This window comes from Anolis carolinensis, chromosome 3 (genome assembly GCF_035594765.1).
Source record: "Anolis carolinensis isolate JA03-04 chromosome 3, rAnoCar3.1.pri, whole genome shotgun sequence".
In the NCBI taxonomy this organism is placed as follows: domain Eukaryota; kingdom Metazoa; phylum Chordata; class Lepidosauria; order Squamata; family Dactyloidae; genus Anolis; species Anolis carolinensis.
In genome coordinates this window covers 167,232,758-167,252,498 of record NC_085843.1, presented here as the reverse complement: position 1 = coordinate 167,252,498, position 19,741 = coordinate 167,232,758, and the positions used below count along the sequence as shown (strand labels likewise).

The 19,741-nt window shown below is 39.9% G+C and overlaps 1 protein-coding gene across 1 annotated transcript in view; it reads right to left on the bottom strand.

The window, feature by feature from the left end:
- Positions 1 to 6,384: 6,384 nt before the first annotated feature.
- Positions 6,385 to 19,741, bottom strand: part of slc16a9 (solute carrier family 16 member 9) — a 34,277-nt gene continuing 20,920 nt past the window's right edge. Inside the window, exons 4-7 of the mRNA XM_008116401.3 lie at positions 19,540 to 19,683; positions 16,857 to 16,952; positions 12,353 to 13,261; positions 6,385 to 7,568 (exon numbers count right to left, since the gene is read on the bottom strand). Coding sequence (XP_008114608.2) covers positions 7,384 to 7,568; positions 12,353 to 13,261; positions 16,857 to 16,952; positions 19,540 to 19,683 — 1,334 coding nt within the window. The 3' untranslated portion in view covers positions 6,385 to 7,383. The remainder of the gene's footprint in view (positions 7,569 to 12,352; positions 13,262 to 16,856; positions 16,953 to 19,539; positions 19,684 to 19,741) is intronic.

The following is a 19,741-nucleotide window of genomic DNA, read 5'->3' as shown; positions in this document are numbered from 1 at the left end:
CTTACCTCAATAACAATGGCAAAGAAGGTCTTTGTACATTAGCCAATGCTTTCAACACTGCATAATTGAAGCAGAGTTTATCTGGATTCTAATCATTAGATAGAATAATGCTAAAATATGAAGCAATAAGAGGAAATATTAATTAAAACATCTACTAACAAGTACATGAACCAATGGAAGCTTTTGCAAAGCCCAAATGAGGAAACAAGGGAAATCTCTAGCAAAAGATCAGGAAGGGGAGGTTTTCGTCAAGGCAAGTATCCTATCTCCAGTCAATTACTAAGCAGAAATCAAAGCCTTAAAGTCAGTTGTTAGTCCCAAGTAGAATAAATAGAATTAAATACCAAGTCTGAATTGATTTACCAAGTCCCTATAGATTTAATGCAGATGGGCTGTATGCAATCCTCTTACCAAACTGCTCCCTATCCTCACCAAACTCACACACATGCAGACTAAACCGCCCCAAAGCGCTCACAGACATAATGATATGCCTTTCCTAACCCCAGAACTCACATTATATTTTCTTCAGCTGTATTTTAGCCAAAGATGGCCACCAGAAGTGATGCAACATGACTTGTGGAGCCAACAACCAGCATGATTTCTTAAAAGTAAGCACATATCAGATTGTTAAAATTGAAAGATCACAGTTCTATTGGTTGTAACTGAACAGAATTAGTCCACAGCATGGTTCTGGATCCAGGCATCAGATTATCCACCTGCTGTCCAATGGCGATCCATTCATTTGACCTGACTGCTGGCTGATGGAAACCCATATACTGAGCCTATCATAGTTGGGCCAGGGGGCAGTGATACTACTAGTAGTAGAATTGCTAGTAGGAGGAAAAGAGCTAATGGTCAGCAGGTGTTTGATGAGGAACAGCAAACAAAGCGGCTCCGGGAAATATTTATGGCTCCTTCTGAGTCAGAAATGTTTGAAGGGTTCTCTAGCGATGAGGAGTCAATGCTGGAAGAAGATAGGTTAACAGAGAGTAGAGGGACTAAAAGGACAACTCGGGAGCAAGAGTCAGATGAGGAAAGGAAAAGGAAGAAGATCCGGGATTTACTCACTGCTCCCATGGAAGATGAAACATTTGAGGGTTTTTCTAGGAATTATGGGTCTGGCAGTGAGATGGAAAGTGTTGCAGATTGGACTCAAGTAAATGTGGATGCAAAGCCAGTTTCTGGGGGTGCATCAAGAGATTGGCAAACTACTGGTACACCAGAGACATGGGGAGATCTAAGTCTTGAATGAAGATGGAGGGACTGGAGGGATGATGGGCGAGGTTCACGTGTGAGATCAAGATCAGCTGTGGATAATGATGACAGAGTGGAGGCCTCATCATCGTCAGATAACGAGGTGTAAGTTAAAAGTGGATTTGGAAGTAAAGACTCTTTGCAGAAGGCAAGGTGTTGTTTTGGACATTGGGTTGTCGCTGCCAATTTTTCTGTTGGGCTTGGCTCCTGGCTGTACAGCTTCGTGTTCCTGAATTCGGCTTGGCTCCTGACGACGGCATCGCTACTGCTGGTTCGTTTTCCTTCGGTTCCTGAATTCGGCTTGGCTCCTGACGATGGCATCGCTATTCCCAGTTGGCTCTCTTTCAGTTCCTGAATTCGGCTTGGCTTTTGGACATTGGCATCGCTTGCTCTCGCTACGGGTGTGCGTTTGGCTCTCTCTTGGCTTCCCGTAATGTAGTTGGGCGTGACCACAGTTTCAGTGACTCTTGGCTGAAGTTAAGACGGATTATCAAGCAAGATAATCCGGATTATTTTCTGTTCCCGCATTTTTGCCTTTCTTGAAGCAAAAGACTTTTACTTTTACTAGGAACACTGAAGTTAAGTGTTCCTGGGTTCAGAATATTATTTATTAAACGTTTGTTGTTTATACTTCTTGTGTGTGGCTCTTTCAAAGGGGTCTGTGTCCTGACAGAGCCTGCCTGACAGAACAGAATATGCCAGAACACCCTGCAGGTCCCCTTGGCACTCACCCACCCTAGTTTGTAAATATACTCTGAGTTGGAAGAAACAACTGGATTTAGGCTTTGTGGTTGGATGGGGAGCCTTGGAGAGAAGCTGATGAGTCAAATGGGAACTCTGGGCCCATCCAGATAGTACCTTTATCTCAGGAGCTCCCACAACAATCAGGAAAGTGGCCAGATACCATTCCCTATAAACCCAGAAGCAATTGCTACAAAAGACAAAAAAAGCGAGATTTCCGGGTGCGGGAATATTTTTGAGCTGAATATCCAGCTCTTCGCATGTCTGTATGTCCCTGCAATCAGAAATCATGGAATTTTTAATCTGGGTTTGTTCCCGGGTTTTAGATATTTTTTCCCTATTGGTCTAAAAAGATGGTTACACTTGAGTAGAAGGCAAAAACTTTGTCCTGGGAAGAGGAACTTCATCCTTCACCTATTTAATGAAGTTTGTGGAAGAAAAATGAAGCTCCTGGGGTGCAATAAGTACTTTCACAGTAAGCAGTACACAATGAAACAGGAACAGACACTTTCAAACCAGGAACAGAATGTCATAATTACCGTAATTAGTCAGACCTTGTTGTATGGCCATCTGTACAGACAGGTTTCATGGTGTACTTGTGCCAGGGAACAACAGGATGCTGCTGCTAGTTTATACATGTTTGTTCTTCATTGGGTGTATGCTGACATGTGTACAATTTAGTAAATAGCAAAAACTTACTACTGGCTGTTGGGACGTAGATGTGCAGGAGCGGAATGTAAATACTGAGAGCCAAGGTCATGCAGGTGGCTATTAGAAACAGCCATGTATAACCCAGGAACAACACCCCATTGTTCCATGTCACAAGTACACAACCAAATCTGTCTGGGCAGATGGCCAGGCAGCCAAGCTATAAAAAGTGTCAATAATGACAAAGTTCCTGGCTTGAAAATGTGTGCAGTGCTGACGCCATGAGGTTTATTCATGTGGCAGATACTTCATGAAATGTTTGGAGGGCAGTTTTTCTGGCCAGGACAAAGAGCGGAACTTTGCAAAGATCCACATATCTGTATATCCACATATCCTCATCCAGGGACTTTAAAAAAAAGTTGCTGAGGTTTCCGGTGAAAATCCAATGGTGGCCTTCTCGGGAGCCTCTAAATCTTGGAACAAAGCAGCAAGTCTGGACAACAGAGGCAGAAATCCCAGGACTAACAGGTCAGTATGTGGACTTCGTCTGAAGTCCTGGGATTTTTTGCCCCTGTTTAAAACCCGTAGTTTTAAAGTGAAAGTGCCCTAGGATAGCTTATACCAGGCCAGAGTTCAGTCAGAGTTCTCCCATCCTCGCTTTGAGGCAGCAACATTTTTCATTTATTTCTCCGTTAGTATTTTAATATTTTCCGTGAACTATTTTACATTTGCGTTTACATTTTTACCAAAATGATATAACTGATATATGCTTTTATCTGTTCTCAATGGTTGCCCTTCTATCAGTCTTTTGTCATGAGGACTGATTTTCCACTGTGTGCATCTCCCTTGAATTTCTGTATATTCTCTATTCTCCAAATTGGTGGTTTTTGTCTCATTGCCTCATGTTTTAAAATTGTATTTTATTGTTATTGCATTGTATATGGATTTATGTCTGGTTTATTGTATTTCACTTATTTGAATCCTGTTTTTATCCGTCTTGTTTTGCTTTATTGTTATCGGGCTTTGCCCTGTGTTAGCTGCCCCGAGTCCATTCAGGGAGACGGTGGCAGGATAGAATTATTATTATTATTATTATTATTATTATTATTATTATTATTATTATTATTATTTTATGACACAGCAAACAAGATAGATATGCTGGATTTCGTATCACAAGTCGAACACTTCCCAAGTGTCTAGGACTGTGTGATGTATTTTTGGATGATGCGTGCAGATCCCAGTAGGGTGGCCTTTTGCAGTTGGCAGATTGTGATTTTGTCAATGTCTATTGTTTCCAAATGCCGGCTGAGATCTTTTGGCACGGCACCCAATGTGCCGATCACCACTGGGACCACCTGCACTGGTTTCTGCCAGAGTCTTTGAAATTCAATCTTGAGGTCCTGATAGCGGCTGAGTTTTTCCTGTTGTGTTTCATCAATGCGACTGTCACCTGGGATGGCGACATCAATGATCCAAACCTTTTTCTTTTCCACAACTGTGATGTCTGGTGTGTTGTGTTCCAGAACTTTGTCAGTCTGGATTCGGAAGTCCCACAGTATCTTTGCGTGCTCATTTTCCAATACTTTTGCAGGTTTGTGATCCCACCAATTTTTTACTGCTGGGAGGTGGTACTTGAGGCATAAGGCATTATTATTATTATTATTATTATTATTATTATTATTATTATTATTATTATTATTATTATTACCGTTGATATTAATACACTTGGATCTAATTCACACCACCATTTCTGAGGCACAAGGTTCTAAAATTATTCTCCCGTGTGCTCACTTTGTGATTCAGTTTATCTTCATTGATATGAAAAGTGGTCTTTTATGGCAGGATTACACATGATCACATCCTGGGAAATTGTGGAAAAACAGTGTAACTGGGTTTTAGTTCCACATGGCCGGCAATGACAACTTATGAAACCTAAAATGGTTGAAGAAGGGAAAAAAAAACAATAGATGCTATGTTTGCAGTACACACTCACACCCCAAACATACACAAACAATCCAGCTGCTGTGGCTTTGCGTAAGAAATTCTGCAAGAAAACCAGTAATAGTGCTGGCCAGCTGTTCAGTTGGAAAACAAGAAGTGGGGCTGAAATTAGTTACTACTCCCCCTTTACTAAACAGCTGATCAGCCTTGATAGCAGAAGAGCTGGATTGGGGTTGGGGGGTGGGATTGAACATAATTTCCTTCCTAAAGTTAGCAAGAGGGTTAAAAATTAATTCTTAATTATATTCATGCAGGCAGGAGGGATCACTCTTTATGTTCATAGGAAAATCTGACAGAAATGTACAGTGATGTGTTTTTCTTAGAAACTAGAGGAGCCAATGACTGTATTTCTTTATAACCCCTCCAAATTTGTATAAGGACTAGAAACTGTTTTTGTTAAATACTTTGGCAGCAAATTGGCAAACTGTTCTATTTTTTGTGTGTAATTATTTTAATTACAGTAGAGTCTCGCTTATCCAACGTAAACGGGCGGGCAAAATGTTGGATAAACAAATATGTTGGATAATAAGGAGAGATTAAGGAAAAGCCTATTAAACGTCAAATTAGGTTATGATTTTACAGATTAAGCACCAAAACATGTTATACCACAAATTTGACAGAAAAAGTAATTCAATACGCAGTAATGCTATGTAGTAATTACTGTATTTACGAATTTAGCACCAAAATATCATGATATATTGAAAACATTGTCTACAAAAATGCGTTGGATAATCCAGAATGTTGGATAAGCGAATGTTGGATAAGTGAGACTCTACTTTATACTCATCATATCACATTGAGTATGTTTTACACACATGATAGCTGATAGAGTCTGTGGCGTTGCCATGCTAACCTCAGTAGGAAACAGTTGGGTTCCGATTCAGAAGGTATTGCTTAATTATATCCCCATAATATAATGGCATAAAATTAAGCAATAACCCCCGGTGGTGCAGTGGATTAAACCACTGAGCTGCTGAACTTGCTGACTGAAAGGTCAGCTGGGTGAGCTCCCGCTGTTAGCCCCAGCTTCTGTCAACCTACCAGTTTGGAAACATGCATATGTGAGTAGATCAATAGGTACCGCTCCGTAGGGAAGGTAACGGCGCTCCATGCAGTCATGCCGGCCACATGACCTTGGAGGTGTCTAGGGACAACACCAGCTCTACAGCTTAGAAATGGAAATGAGCACCAACCCCCAGAGTTAATGGACTTAATGTTGGGAAAAACCTTTACGTTTATGGCAATGTAGACTCATATAATCCATTTCAAAGCAGATAATGATTGTAGCCCCCCCCGTGGTTCAGTGGGTTAAACCCTTGTGCTGGCAGGACTGATGACTTGAAGGTTGGGTTGCTGACTTGAAGGTTGCCAGTTCGAATCCAACCCAGGGAGCGAGTGGATGAGCTCCCTCTGACAGCTCCTGCTGCATGCAGGGACATGAGAGAAGTCTTCAACAAGGATGGTAAAAAATATCAAAACATCCCCTAGGCAACGTCCTTGCAGATGACCAATTCTCTCACAACAGAAGCGACCTGCCGTTTCTCAAATCTCTCCTGACACAAAAAAACCCCATCTGCTTTGATAATCTGGATTATATGGTAGTGCAGAAGGAGTCTAAGAGAAGAGGCTGCAAATTTGTCTCTTTTAAAATGTTTTGAATACTTAGGATGCTCCTGTTAAGAGTTTTTAGTAAAGAGACAGTGACTTGGGGTAAACATATATGAAGATCGCGTGACTGAATATTTTACAACCTGTATTTATTCCTTGGTTTTATCACTTTGGGTTTAACAGAGTTTTTAAACAAAAAACTTCTGAAGACGTGAGAGGTAACGTATTTGGAGTGTAGAACTTTCTGCCACTTCTGGAAGCTTCCCCCTCCCCCCTTTTTTTTTTGGCAGTTCAATTTACTTCTCAGGCGATGTGAATAAAATCTTCCTCATGTCAACATATGAGACCTTGAGAACATTTCATAACATTTATCCTATCAGAAAGAAGCACTAAACGCTGATTACATTCAGGCTGATATGATCAGATTGTCTTCAAAGTCTCTCTTTACAGGGCTATCAAGATTTCTGAAGCAAGATTTATCTTTGTCAAAAGATAAACAAACACAAACTGCTTATATAAAAGTCTGTATAAAATAGGTTTCGTTCCATTACAAAAATAATTAGTTGATGAAACTTGTAATACAGAACAGTACTAGAAAGAGAAAGGAGGTCACAGAAGAGCAAACAGTGCCGGCTCCAGATCAGATCTCACTGTATGATTCACTGGGCACAGAGCAGATCTGCACACAACCTTTCAGAATTATAATATTAAGTATGTATAGTATAACGCCTCCACCTGACATCCAGCATTAGAGAGTAGTAGCAAAGTGTTCAACACCAAAGGCTGTGGCAAAGTTCTTCCAGTGGTACTCCACCTATGTATTATATTGTTCCTGAGCATATATTAAACTGGACAGGCTGTAATCAAGTGGTATAAAAAGGCTTTCTGGTGATTGAAAAAGCAAAAGGTATTTCGTGCTAAAGGAGCCTCATCTGCCATAGCCAGAAACAGATAAAAAAAAATGTCCATGGAAGAGGCTCTGGTCAATGCTACAAGCATTTCAAAGGAGTATAAAAAGTTGAATTATAAATAAGTGGAAAAATTACTAAAATATGTTGCAGTGCAGTATAAAACAATGAGAGACGAGAGAGAGAGAGAGAGAACGCATCAGCAGCTGTTCCACACTGTAACCTATGCAACGGATGCACCTGTATAGGAATAAATATTTGGATGTGGCTTTTCCGATTGTCTGCTGTTTTCTGTGCTGTTCCAACATGGCAGGGCTGCCACCAGCAAAAGCAGTCCTCCAAACAGAACGCAAAGTCCACTGAAGTAAAATGCCATGTCGTAAGACTTTGTCCAGTCATAAAACCAACCTGAGAAAGAATAAAAAGAGCCATCAGAGGAAAATAATAATAATAATAATAATAATAATAATAGATATTGACAAAATTACGATCTGCCAACTGCAAAAGGCCACCCTGCTGGGATCTGCGCCCATCATCCGAAAATACATCACACAGTCCTAGACACTTGGGAAGTGTTCGACTTGTGATTTTGTGATATGAAATCCAGCACATCTATCTTGTTTGCTGTGTCATAATAAAATAATAATAATACAGTAGAGTCTCACTTATCCAAGCCTCGCTTATCCAAGCCTCTGGATCATCCAAGCCTTTTTTGTAGTCAATGTTTTCAATATAGCGTGATATTTTGATGCTAAATTCGTAAATACAGTAATTACAACATAACATTACTGTGTATTGAACTACTTTTTCTGTCAAATTTGTTGTATAACATGATGTTTTGGTGCTTAATTTGTAAAATCATAACCTAATTTGATGTTTAATAGGCTTTTCCTTAATCTCTCCTTATTATCCAAGATATTCGCTTATCCAAGGTTCTGCCGGCCCGTTTAGCTTGGATAAGTGAGACTCTACTGTAATCATCATCATCATCATCATTTATTTGTAACCCGCCCGATCTCCCCAAGGGGACTCAGGGCGGCTTCCAACATGATAACAGGCAAACATTCAATGTCTATATAAACAAAAGTGAAAATTTAACAAGAAAAAAATATAATACATTACGCAGTGCTTTTGTGTGTGTGTGTATCAGGAGCAACTGGAGTTGCTTCTGGAGTGAGAGAATTGGCCGTCTGCAAGGACATTGCCCAGGGGACGCCCGGATGTTTTGATGTTTTACCATCCTTGTGGGAGTCTTCTCTCATGTCCCCACATGGAGCTGGAGCTGACAGAGGGAGCTCATCCGCACTCTCCCCAGGTAGGATTCGAACCTGGCAGCCTTCAGGTCAGCAACCCAACCTTCAAGTCACAAGGCTTTTATCCCCTAGGTCACCGGAGGCTCCACGCAGTGGATTAAAATAAACAAGTGCATCAAATAATTATCATTAAAACAATTAAAAGCCAGCTGAGGTAGAATGCCAAATCCCTTTCTGTTCCATTAATCGGTGCTATGAACTTTATTCCTCCTTCTCATTGTATGCCTGAGAGCATAAGACTATTTTAAGTTGCTTCTTAAAAGAGAATAAGGAGGTGACCATTTTGATCAGGGGGTGGCCACCGAGAAGGCTCCTTCTCTCATTCCCACCAGCCATGCTTGAGACAGGGGTGGGACTGAGAGTAGGGCCTTCTCAGTTGATTGAAGCCTTGTACAAGGAGATGCAGTTTCCTAGATAGATTGGGACCGAACTGTTTAGGGCTTTAAAGGTAATGACCAGCATTTTGTATTTAGACCGGAGAACCAGTCAATAATCTGGCTGCAGATCTCTGTACCAGCTGAAGCTTCTGAACTATCTTCAAAGGTAGCCCCACGTAGAAAGTGTTACAGTAGTCCAAATGGGATGAGATAAAGCATGGACTGCCATGACCAGATCTGGCGTCTCAAGGTACAGGCGCAGCTGGCACACAACTTTTAATTGTGCAAAAGCACTCCCGGCCACCACTGACACCTGAGGCTCCAGGATCAGCAATGAGTCCAGGAGTAACCACAGACCGCGAACCTGTGTCTTCAGGGGGAGTGTGACCACATGCAACACATACTTCTGCAAAAGCAGAATTTTATTACTATTCTAAGGAAAAGGTAAAGGTTTCCCCTGATGTTAAGTGCAGTCATGTCTTACTCTGAGGGTTGGTGCTCATCTCCATTTCTAAGCAGAAGAGCCGGTGTTGTCTGTAGACACCTCCAAGGTCATGTGGCCGGCATGACTACATGGAGCGCCGTTACCTTCCCGCCGGAGCGGTACCTATTGATCTACTCACATTGGCATGTTTTCGAACTGCTAGGTTGGCAGAAGCTGGAGCTAACAGCGGCTGCTCACGCCGCTCCTGGTGTTTGAACCTGGGACCTTTCAGTCTGCAAGTTCAGCAGCTCAGCGCTTTAACACACTTCACCACCAGGGCTCCTTATTATTATTCTAGGCAGTTAAAAATAACAGACTGCTTTCTGCTTGTCCATTAAAAGGGTAAATAAATAGTCATATCTCCGAGTGAAATAAGACATTGGCTATATTTAAACATCATGCTAAAACATGATTTGTGTTAATATCAGAATCTATGTCTGTTCATAAACCATGGTTTAGGACAGTCTGCCAAATTATGATATCAAATCATAGTTTTAGGATGGTTTGGTAAATCTAGCCCAATGACAATTTGCTGATTGAGGTCAGTTTGTTGAGGCCACCCAAGAAAAGGTACATTGTGTCTGGAGGCAGGAGAGTTGTTATTGCACATGTGTCAGGAATTCCCACAAACACCTTTTAACATCCCTGGCCGTAAAAATAAAATAACGATCAATCAAGAAAAAATTTGTTCCCCTGCTATCACATCCCAAATCTCCTGCCCGAGGCGGACATGTCACTCCGTCTAATAGTAGGGCTATCCACGCAGTTGGGGTAATTTGTGCAAATTACTATCTGCCATTATGTCCACATTCCCATCTGCTGACAAACTAAGCTTGAAGCAGCCTGCTGCTCTCCTTGTTGTTCTGCTACAATATAGAGAGTTCTTACAAGGCCACTTACAAGGTTTAGTACTGAGCTGGCAGAAAATAAACATTTCTAAGGTTTTGTTTAGTTTGGTTTGGTTTTTTTGGGGAGTCATGGCACTCTGAACAATCCAGGTTCAGTTTTGCACATTTATCAGGTAGGATTGGGAAATACTCTCTATCTGTAACTTTGGGGGCCACTGACAATAACAGTAGATAACATGAATAGATGAATGGTGTTAATTAGGGCTTGTTTATATGGTAGGGGTGTGCAAAACTGTTCTGTTTCCGTTCTGTTTTTGGGTTTCTCCCCTCTCATGTTGTTTTTGGAAAGATTCTGGGAGATTCGGAGGGGGTCTGTTCAGATTCGTAATTCGGGATCCGGAGTTCCAGTTCCGTTTCGGGAAGAATCTTCCCGAAAACAAAGGGGGGGGGGGGGTACCCAAAATTTGAAATGAAAACTGAACTGATTTCTGGCATATCACACACTCTTACTACAGGCCACAAATCCTGAATTCGACCAGAAGTTACACTTGGGCTTACTGAGGATGTCCAAGATCTTCCAAAGGAAAACCAATCAATCTGATTTTACCCCACCATCAGGATTTTGTCCCACTACAGCAGTAAAATGAAGATAGATAACATAGCTGCCTCCGGAGCCAGTTCAATTTATTCTCACTCCAAACCAGCCCTGTTCAACTTATAAGTTCAACCAGTTCAACTTATTCTCACTCCAGCCCTGTTCAACTTATAAGTTCAACCAGTTCAACTTATTCTCACTCCAAACCACACATTTTGTGGCCCATATAGATGGGCCTCTAGTAGAAGACATCCCTAGATATAAGGATTTATCTGTTCAATACAGTGTTCCCTCACTTATCACGGGGGTTACGTTCCAGGACCACCCACAATAAGTGAAAATCCGTGAAATAGGGACACTTTATTTATTTTAATATTTATACGTTATTTTAGTAGTTATACACTATTTTAAGTCTTTATCAACCAATTGTGTGTTGATAAATCTCCTCCTTCTCCTTCCATTGCCACTTGGGCTCCTTTTCTCTCCCTTCAGTTTCTCCTTCCTCCCTTCCTTAGGCTGTAAATTGTAAATTTTTATGATTTATAATATTCTTTTAGAGTTTATTGAAAAACCGCAAAACAGCGAATCCGCGAAAAGTGAACCACGAAGTAGTGAGGGAACTCTGTATTCTTATATTATGTTTAGTACATAGGATTCTATGTTCTCTTGTTACTTGTAACGTACACAGTCCTAGGTATGGGACTGTAACAAATGCCAAAAAATTCTAGTATGACAGTATATCCTGTTCACAATCCCTACTCCTTTTGCTTATTTAACTTCCAGACTCCCACCATCACAAAATAGGTTTTATATTAACTCTCAAATATGATGGCATGTCATTAATAACATTTCTGGGGCAAGTCAAATCTAATAAAAATTACTGCTTTTCAAATTATGCAAGTCAGAAGATAGCATACAATGGAGCACTTAGAACACTATGTTTGTAAAGAGTATTTCTTGTTGTTGTTGTTTTTTCATTCAGTCGCTTTTGACTCTTCATGACTTCATGGACCAGCCCACGCCAAAGCTCCCTCTCGGCCATTGCCACCCTTAGTTCCTTCAACGTCAAGCCAGTCACTTCAAGGATACCATCCACCCACCTTGCCCTTGGCCTAGTATTTCTTACATTTATTATTATTTATTTATTACAATATTTATATCCCGCCCTTCTCACCCAACAGGGGACTCAGGGCGGCTTACAATAAAACGCATATATAAAAATTATACAGTGCAATATAAATCAGTTAAAAATATATTATTAACTTACATCAGTATTCATAAAACACATTATAAAATACAGGTAGGCGTGTTCAGTTCAAAAAACTGGGTCTGTCAATTGAGTTCCAGAGTACATGATAATAATTAACGCTGCCAATTACTATTCAAAAGCCTGGCCCCATAACCAAGTTTTAACCTTCCTATGGAAGGATAGGAGGGAGGGAGCCTGCTGACTTCAATGGGGAGGGCGTTCCATAGGCGGGACATTCTTCAATAACATTTTGTATATAAATGTATTTCAAAAAGAGAAAATGATTATTCAGAGTAAATGTATATGCAGCTAATATGCACTCTTACCTACTATTGGTGGTCCAAGGCTGTTTCCAAGTCCGGCAAAAAACATCAGTATCCCGTATGCGTGTGTTAACTTCTCAATGCCCACTGTCTTTGTTGTGACATATGGGAAAATTGACCAATTGCCTGTCAGAAAGCCTAAAATGCCTGAAAGAATTGCCAGTGTAATATAACTTTGGGCAAATGGAATCAACACCAGTGCCACTGCAGTCGATATTAAAGTCAAGACATACAGATATAAAGTATTAATCCAGGCAAAATCTGCTAAGATTCCTAGAACAAGTTTACCAATGGCAGTCATAATGCCTATGATAGAAATGAGAGGAATGATACATTCTTCTTCACTGATGTTTGAACTTCTTGCAATGTCTTCCATCAGTAGGGAAGGAGGAAATCCACCAATGTCAAAGAAGAAGATGGCAATAAAAAGTGATGAAAATACTTTGTTCTTAAAAAGTTCCAGCGTTTCCTCCCAGTAGTCTAAATATAGGTGCCATTTCTTCTTGGCAAACTGTTTGCAGAGATATGTCTGTTCCGCAACTTTCTTTTTGTATGTGCCTGTCTCTCCTGGTGTTACTGATAATAGACTGTTTTTTATTGTAAGAGCATCCTGCTTACAATCTGTACAAGGCACACCTTTTCCATCATCCGTGGCTTTTTCAAATATCTTTATGTTGTCTTCATAAACATTCTTTTCTTTTTCATTATAAAGGAGGTATTGATCTGGAATTTTCTCAGAACTTGGCTGGCCCGGCAAAGTGGACCCGCTTGACTGCAAAGGCCTCATGAGACTCCCACATGCTAATATATTTAGAGACAGTGCTCCAACAAGAAGCAAACACCCATCCAGTCCATACAATTCAATGAGTTCTTTTTGTAGGGCGGCATATATAAAAAGTCCAAGACTGGAGCCTGAAAAGGGAAAACAGAAAAACTTTAAATTATTTTGAAACAAGCTATATTAGACACTGATTCGACACTGGATTTGTAACAAGAAGAGGTTTTTCTCCGAATATATATGTTATTTTGAAGCGATGAACCCAGCTTCAAAACAGTATACAGTGTTCCCTCACTTATCGCGGGGGTTAGGTTCCACAATAAGTGAAAATCCATGAAGTATTGGCACTATATTTATTTTAATATTTATACATTATTTTAGTAGTTATACACTATTTTAAGTCTTTATCAACCAATTGTGTGTTGATAAATCGACTCCTTCTCCTCCCATTGCCACTTGGGCTTCTTTTCTCTCTCTTTGGCTTCTCCTTCCTCCTTTTCTTAGGCTATAAATTGTAATTTTTTATGATTTATAATAGTCTTTTAGAGTTTATTGAAAAACCGCGAAACAGCGAATCTGTGATAAGTGAACCACAACGTAGTGAGGGAACACTGTATTTCACAATGGCATCTCGAGAAGCTGATTTCGCCCTGGATCTTGGATACAGTAGCATCTGCCACAGTGCATCATTTGGCTGAACCTGAACTTTCCTGCAACTTTTAATGTCCTGTATACCCATAAATGCACTCTACAGCATGCATCAGCAGTGTGCATTTGGTGGCTGCCTCAGTTTTGAGTCATTTGGATCTGCATTACAGCATCAGTGTAGATGGGGCCTTAGAAGGTGCCATGCTGAGTTTGGCACAGTGGTTCATAAGTTGTATAGGTTTGGCAAAGCTAACAGGTCACTATACTATATGAATCCCATACAACTTTATCTGAAGACACTGCTTTCTGCGGAGGAAGCAACAATCAAATCTTAAAGTTAAGTGTAATGTCCATCAAATAATTCTACCTAGAATTCTTGAAAAGAGTACTGTATATACTTGAGTATAAGCCTGGTTTTTCAGTCCTTTTTTAGGGCTGAAAAAGCTCCCCTCGGCTTATACTCGAGTGACGGTCCTGGCTGGCTTCTATTCAGGTCGGCTTATACTTGAGTATATAGGTATTCGGAGTTGGACAGTCTTATCTTATTAAAGTCTTATTATTATCTTAAATTACAGTTTTATATAAATATTCAAAAACATTTAACCTACTGATGCCTCAAATAATGCAATTTTATTAATATCTATTTTTATTTTTGAATTTGACCCGTAGCTGCTGCATTTCCCACCCTCCTCTTATACTCGAGTCAATAAGTTTTCCCAGTTATTGTGGTAAAATTAGGTGCCTTGGCTTATATTCAGGTCGGCTTATACTCGAGTATATACAGTATATTCTTATATACCTTTAAGAATATCTGTATTGTTTTCTTTTTAAAGTCATCAGAAACAACAGAACTCATTTTTTCTTGATCAGGTAATACTGAAAGAATGAATGTATATACAATAGAGCAGGGGTCCTCAAACTTTTTAAGCTGAGGGCCGGTCCAAAATCCTTCAGACTGTTGAGGGGCCAGATTATCATTTGAAAAAAATACAAACAAATTCCGATGCACACTGCATATGTCTTATTTGTAGTGCAAAAACAACAACAACAACAACAACAACAACAACAACAATGAAAGAATACAATATTTAAAAATAAAAACAATTTTAACCAACATACATTTATCAGGATTTCAATGGGAAGTGTGGTCCTGCTTCTGGCCAATGAGATAGTCAAGTTAATTAGGGTTGTTGTTGTTGTGTGCCTTTAAGTCATTTCAGACTTTGGGCGAGCCTAAGTCTAAAATTTATTTATTATTTATTTACTGCATTTATTTACTACATTTGTATCACACACTTCTCACCCTAAAGGGGACTCAGAGTGGCTTACAAATTATATGTACATACAATATATTATATTATTAGCATAGCACAATATTAGCATTATATATTACTATATTGAACTATACCACTATACTGTAATATTATTAGTAATATTATATGTAATATAGAATATATAATTAATATTATTATATGGTAGTATTATTAGTGTTATATTGTATTACATTATAATATTATTATCAATATTATATGTATATACAATATATTATATTATAAAACTGAGGGCGGGGGCCAGGTAAATGACCTTGGAGGGCCACATCTGGCCCCCGGGCCTTAGTTTGGGGACCCCTGCAATAGAGTCTCACTTATCAAAGCTAAACAGGCCGGCAGAACCTTGGATAAGTGAATATCTTGGATAATAAGGAGGGATTAAGGAAAAGCGTATTAAACATCAAATTAGGTTGATTTTACAAATTAAGCACCAAAACATGATGTTATACAACAAATGAGACAGAAAAAGTAGTTCAATATGCAGTAATGTAATTGTAATTACTGTATTTACGAGTTTAGCACCAAAATATCATGATATATTGAAAACATTGACTGCAAAAATGCCTTGGATAATCCAGAACCTTGGATAAGCGAGTCTTGGATAAGTGAGACTCTACTGTATCTTTAGAGACACAATTTTCTAGAGTTTCGTCTCAGCTGAATTATAGAATCACAGAGTTGGAAGAGATCTCGTGAGTCATCCAGTCCAACCCCCTGCCATGAAGGAAAAACACCTTCAAAGAACCCCCGACAGATGGCCATCCAGTCTCTGCTTAAAAGCCTACAAAGAAGGCGTCTCCACCACATTCCGCAGCAGGGAGTTCCACTGCAGAACATCTCTCACTGTTAGGAAGTTCTTCCTAATGTTCAGGTGGAACCTCCTTTCCTGTAGTTTGAAGCCATTGTTCTGTGTCCTAGTCTCCAGGGCAGCAGAAAACAAGCTTGCTCCCTCCTCCCTATGACTTCCCCTCATATATTTATACATGGCTATCGTGTCTGCTCTCAGCCTTCTCTTCTGCAGTCTAAATATGCCCAGCTCTTTAAGCCGCTCCTCATAGGGCTTGTTCTCCAGACCTTTGATCATTTTAGTCGCCCTCCTCTGGACACATTCCAGCTTGTCAACATCTCCCTTAAATCGTGGTGCCCAGAATTGGACACAGTATTCCAAGTGTGGTCTGACCAAGGCAAAATACCAGGTTAGCATGACATAATGTAATATAGCAGGTTGCAAAAAAAAGGGAAAGAAAATGAAAATTAATTGCAGATGGAAACAGAATGCATGAAAGTCTGGTTTTAAAAACAGATATTACTGAATGGAAGAGAGACTTATATTTACTTCAGATTAAGGATAGAAAAAAATATTCAAAAAATATTCAAAAATTGTTAAAAACATTTTCACAAATATTGGCAAACCCTACATCTTTGCAGTTCAGGATGTATTCTGCACAGAAGTATATGACGGAGAATAATTAACAAACTAGAAGTGGTCAAACTGATTAATATAAAATTGTAGATGCACCCAAAGTCACCAACAAGATCTGTGCATCGCTTAGGGAGGCTGGAGAAGTGAGGAAATGAATTTAATCATGGTTTCTTCTGGACAGATGTAATGCTTAGATATGATAATACCACGGTGTGTTACTATCCTTACTCACAGTTTCAAAATTGAGATGAAGAGTTCCCATTTAATGAAGTGATAATTTCTAGATAAGGACACTTAGAACAGGTAGATAAACAGAATAAAACATACCTGTAGAAATCAGGCCAAGTGCAAGTCCTCTGCGCTTGTCAAAATATTGACATGTGATAGTTACTGTTGCAGTGTACAGTAAGCCACAGCCGAGACCTTAAAATATAAAAAATATGTAATAGTACAAAAAAAAATCAGGCATTCATCGTAGCAAATTAACATTTTGACCATTTTGAATATAATGTCAAGGTGGTTCATTCAGTTAACAGGGAGAAAAAGCAATTTTGCCATTCATAAAGCCCCAACATAGCACATGCTCAAACCTCCAACTGGTAGGGACAATACTGGCCCCTTCTACACTGACATATAAAATCCAGATTTTCTGCTTTGAACTGGATTATACGGCAGTGCAGACTCATATAATCCAGTTCAAAGAAGATAATATGGATTATCTGATTTGACAATCTGGATTATATGGCAGTGTAGAAAGAGTCACTGATAAAGCTTTTGTCATCCCACTTTTTCAGCTGCCTTAAAATGTCCCAGTTTCCTTGTCCTCCTCCCACTTTCCATCTTTTGTCCTCAGTTTCAATGTGACAAACTGAATTCAAGGTGAATGAATAGTCTCCACTCAATTAACTCAGTAGAGCAGTAGTTCCCAACCTTTTTTGACCAGGGCCCATTTTGACCAGGGACCACTCTCCAATATTAGTACCAAAAGGGTTACGAATCAGTTTTTAGTCAACTTTAGATTTGGTCTGGTTATTTAGGGTGCTGATACAGAAAATCACATTGGATAGACCACAGCAGCTCCAGTTTCTGATACAGACCATATGCCATCCAGTAGTTGCCATCTGCTAGGTAAAGGTAAAGGTTTCCCCTGACGTTAAGTCCAGTTGTGTCTGACTCTGGGGGTTGGTGCTCATCTCCATTTCTAAGCCGAAGAGCTGGCGTTGTCCGTAGACACCTCCAAGGTCATGTGGTCGGAATGACTGTATGGAACACCGTTACCTTCCCACCAGAGCGGTACCTATTGATCTACTCACATTTGCATGTTTTCGAACTGCTAGGTTGGCAGAAGCTGGAGCTGACAGCAGGCGCTCACTCCACTCCCAGGGTTTGAACCTGGGACCTTTCGGTCTGCAAGTTCAGCAGCTCAGCGCTTTAACACACTGAGCCACCAGAGGCTCCTGCCATCTGCTAGCTCACAGAAAATCATATTTAATAATCTAGAGCTGATGTGGCCTATCCAATGCAAAGATCAGCTTTGCGGAAAGGAGCAAAAATAAAATTAATAATATAATATAAATAAATAAATAAATAAATAAGGAAGGAGGTTCATGGACCAGATTTTCATTCTCGCAGCCCACTGCTGGGCCACGGCCCACAGGTTGAGAACCACTGCAGTAGAGGGAGAGAAGAGGAGACTCTGGCCCCTTCCACACTGCTCTATATCCTAGGACAGTGATGGCCAACCTATGACACGCGTGTCAGCACTGACACGCCTAGCCATTTTTGCTGACACGCTGCTGCATGCAGATTGATTGGATGACTATGTCTTTTGTGGCCAAATTTGGTTTGATTTGGTCCAGTGGTTTTGTTGTTTATTCCATGGGAATTATGATATATATATATATATATATATATATATATATATATATGCTATTATTATTCTATTATTATTGTAGTATATTATCATATTATTACTATTATATTATTATTATATTATTCATTATGACTACATTGAAACTAGAATAGAGAGAAATCAGCATGTAAACTGCTAGAGGTACCATAGATTGTTGTACATGGAAATAATGGCAGTAAACAGTTTTAGATTTATTGAATACAGTTATATATTACAATTATATATTTTTGTTATTTAAACTACACATATTGCGAAATTATGGGTTTTTTTCTCGAAGTGATACACCACCCAAGTCATGCTAGGTTTTTTGGTGAATTTTGACACACCAAGCGCAAAAGGTTGCCCATCATTGTCCTAGGAGCAGATCCCAGATTATCTGTTTATCCAAGATTATCCGGCAGTGTAGATGCTCAGGCTTGTAGCGGGGGGGGGGGGGGGGGGGGGGGGGGTTAAGGGTTCAAACCACCCCTGAAGATTTTCAGGTTAAAAAAAAACCTGGATTACTCATGAATTTTAACTGGTTAACCAAATCCCCATGCTAAGTCTATGAGACGCAAAAAATTAAGAGTCCCTCCAGACACTATCTCAAGCAGATATTGACAGGTCTGTTGCCGGCGGGAGGGGTGTGGTTAGGGGTTCATCCCCCCCCCCCCAAATTTTCAAAACCCCCTCCGATTTTTTTTTCTGGCTACAGCCCTGTGACGCTTATAATCCAATTCAAAGCAGATAATCTGGGAACAGATCCTGGGATAGAGGTCAGTGTGGAAGGGCCTTCAGAAAAAAAGCAAACTGCTTCAGCCTCTTCTAACTTATATCTTGTTCCTCATTAGTAACTTCTGCCTTCTTAAGCATACTCTGATGTTGCTTGGCCAAGAGTGTCCCAGGTCTCATCTATGAAATTTTGGAAGGTATTCGTCCTCTCTAAATTTGCAAAGAACTTGGAAGACAAACTCCTGCAAACCTCTGTACAATTCAAAGCCATTGCACAATCAAAGAGTAAGCTGAAATATCATGGTCCAATTTAGAATTCAACAGTCACCATAAAACATCTATTCAGCTAACAGATAATCCAAAAACTATTTCTGTGAATTCTCTTACCAACAATGATTCCATAGGAACAGAGAAGGAAGTAGATATTAGGTGCAAAGCTGCTGATCATCAAGCCTCCAGCAACCATAAAGCCACTGAAGATGGTTACAGATCTTGCTCCAAAAGCAGACACACACGAGCTGCATATGGGACCTACATAAGAATTGGGTTTTAAAAAGATGGAGAAAAGTACTATTATGTTCCTTAAACT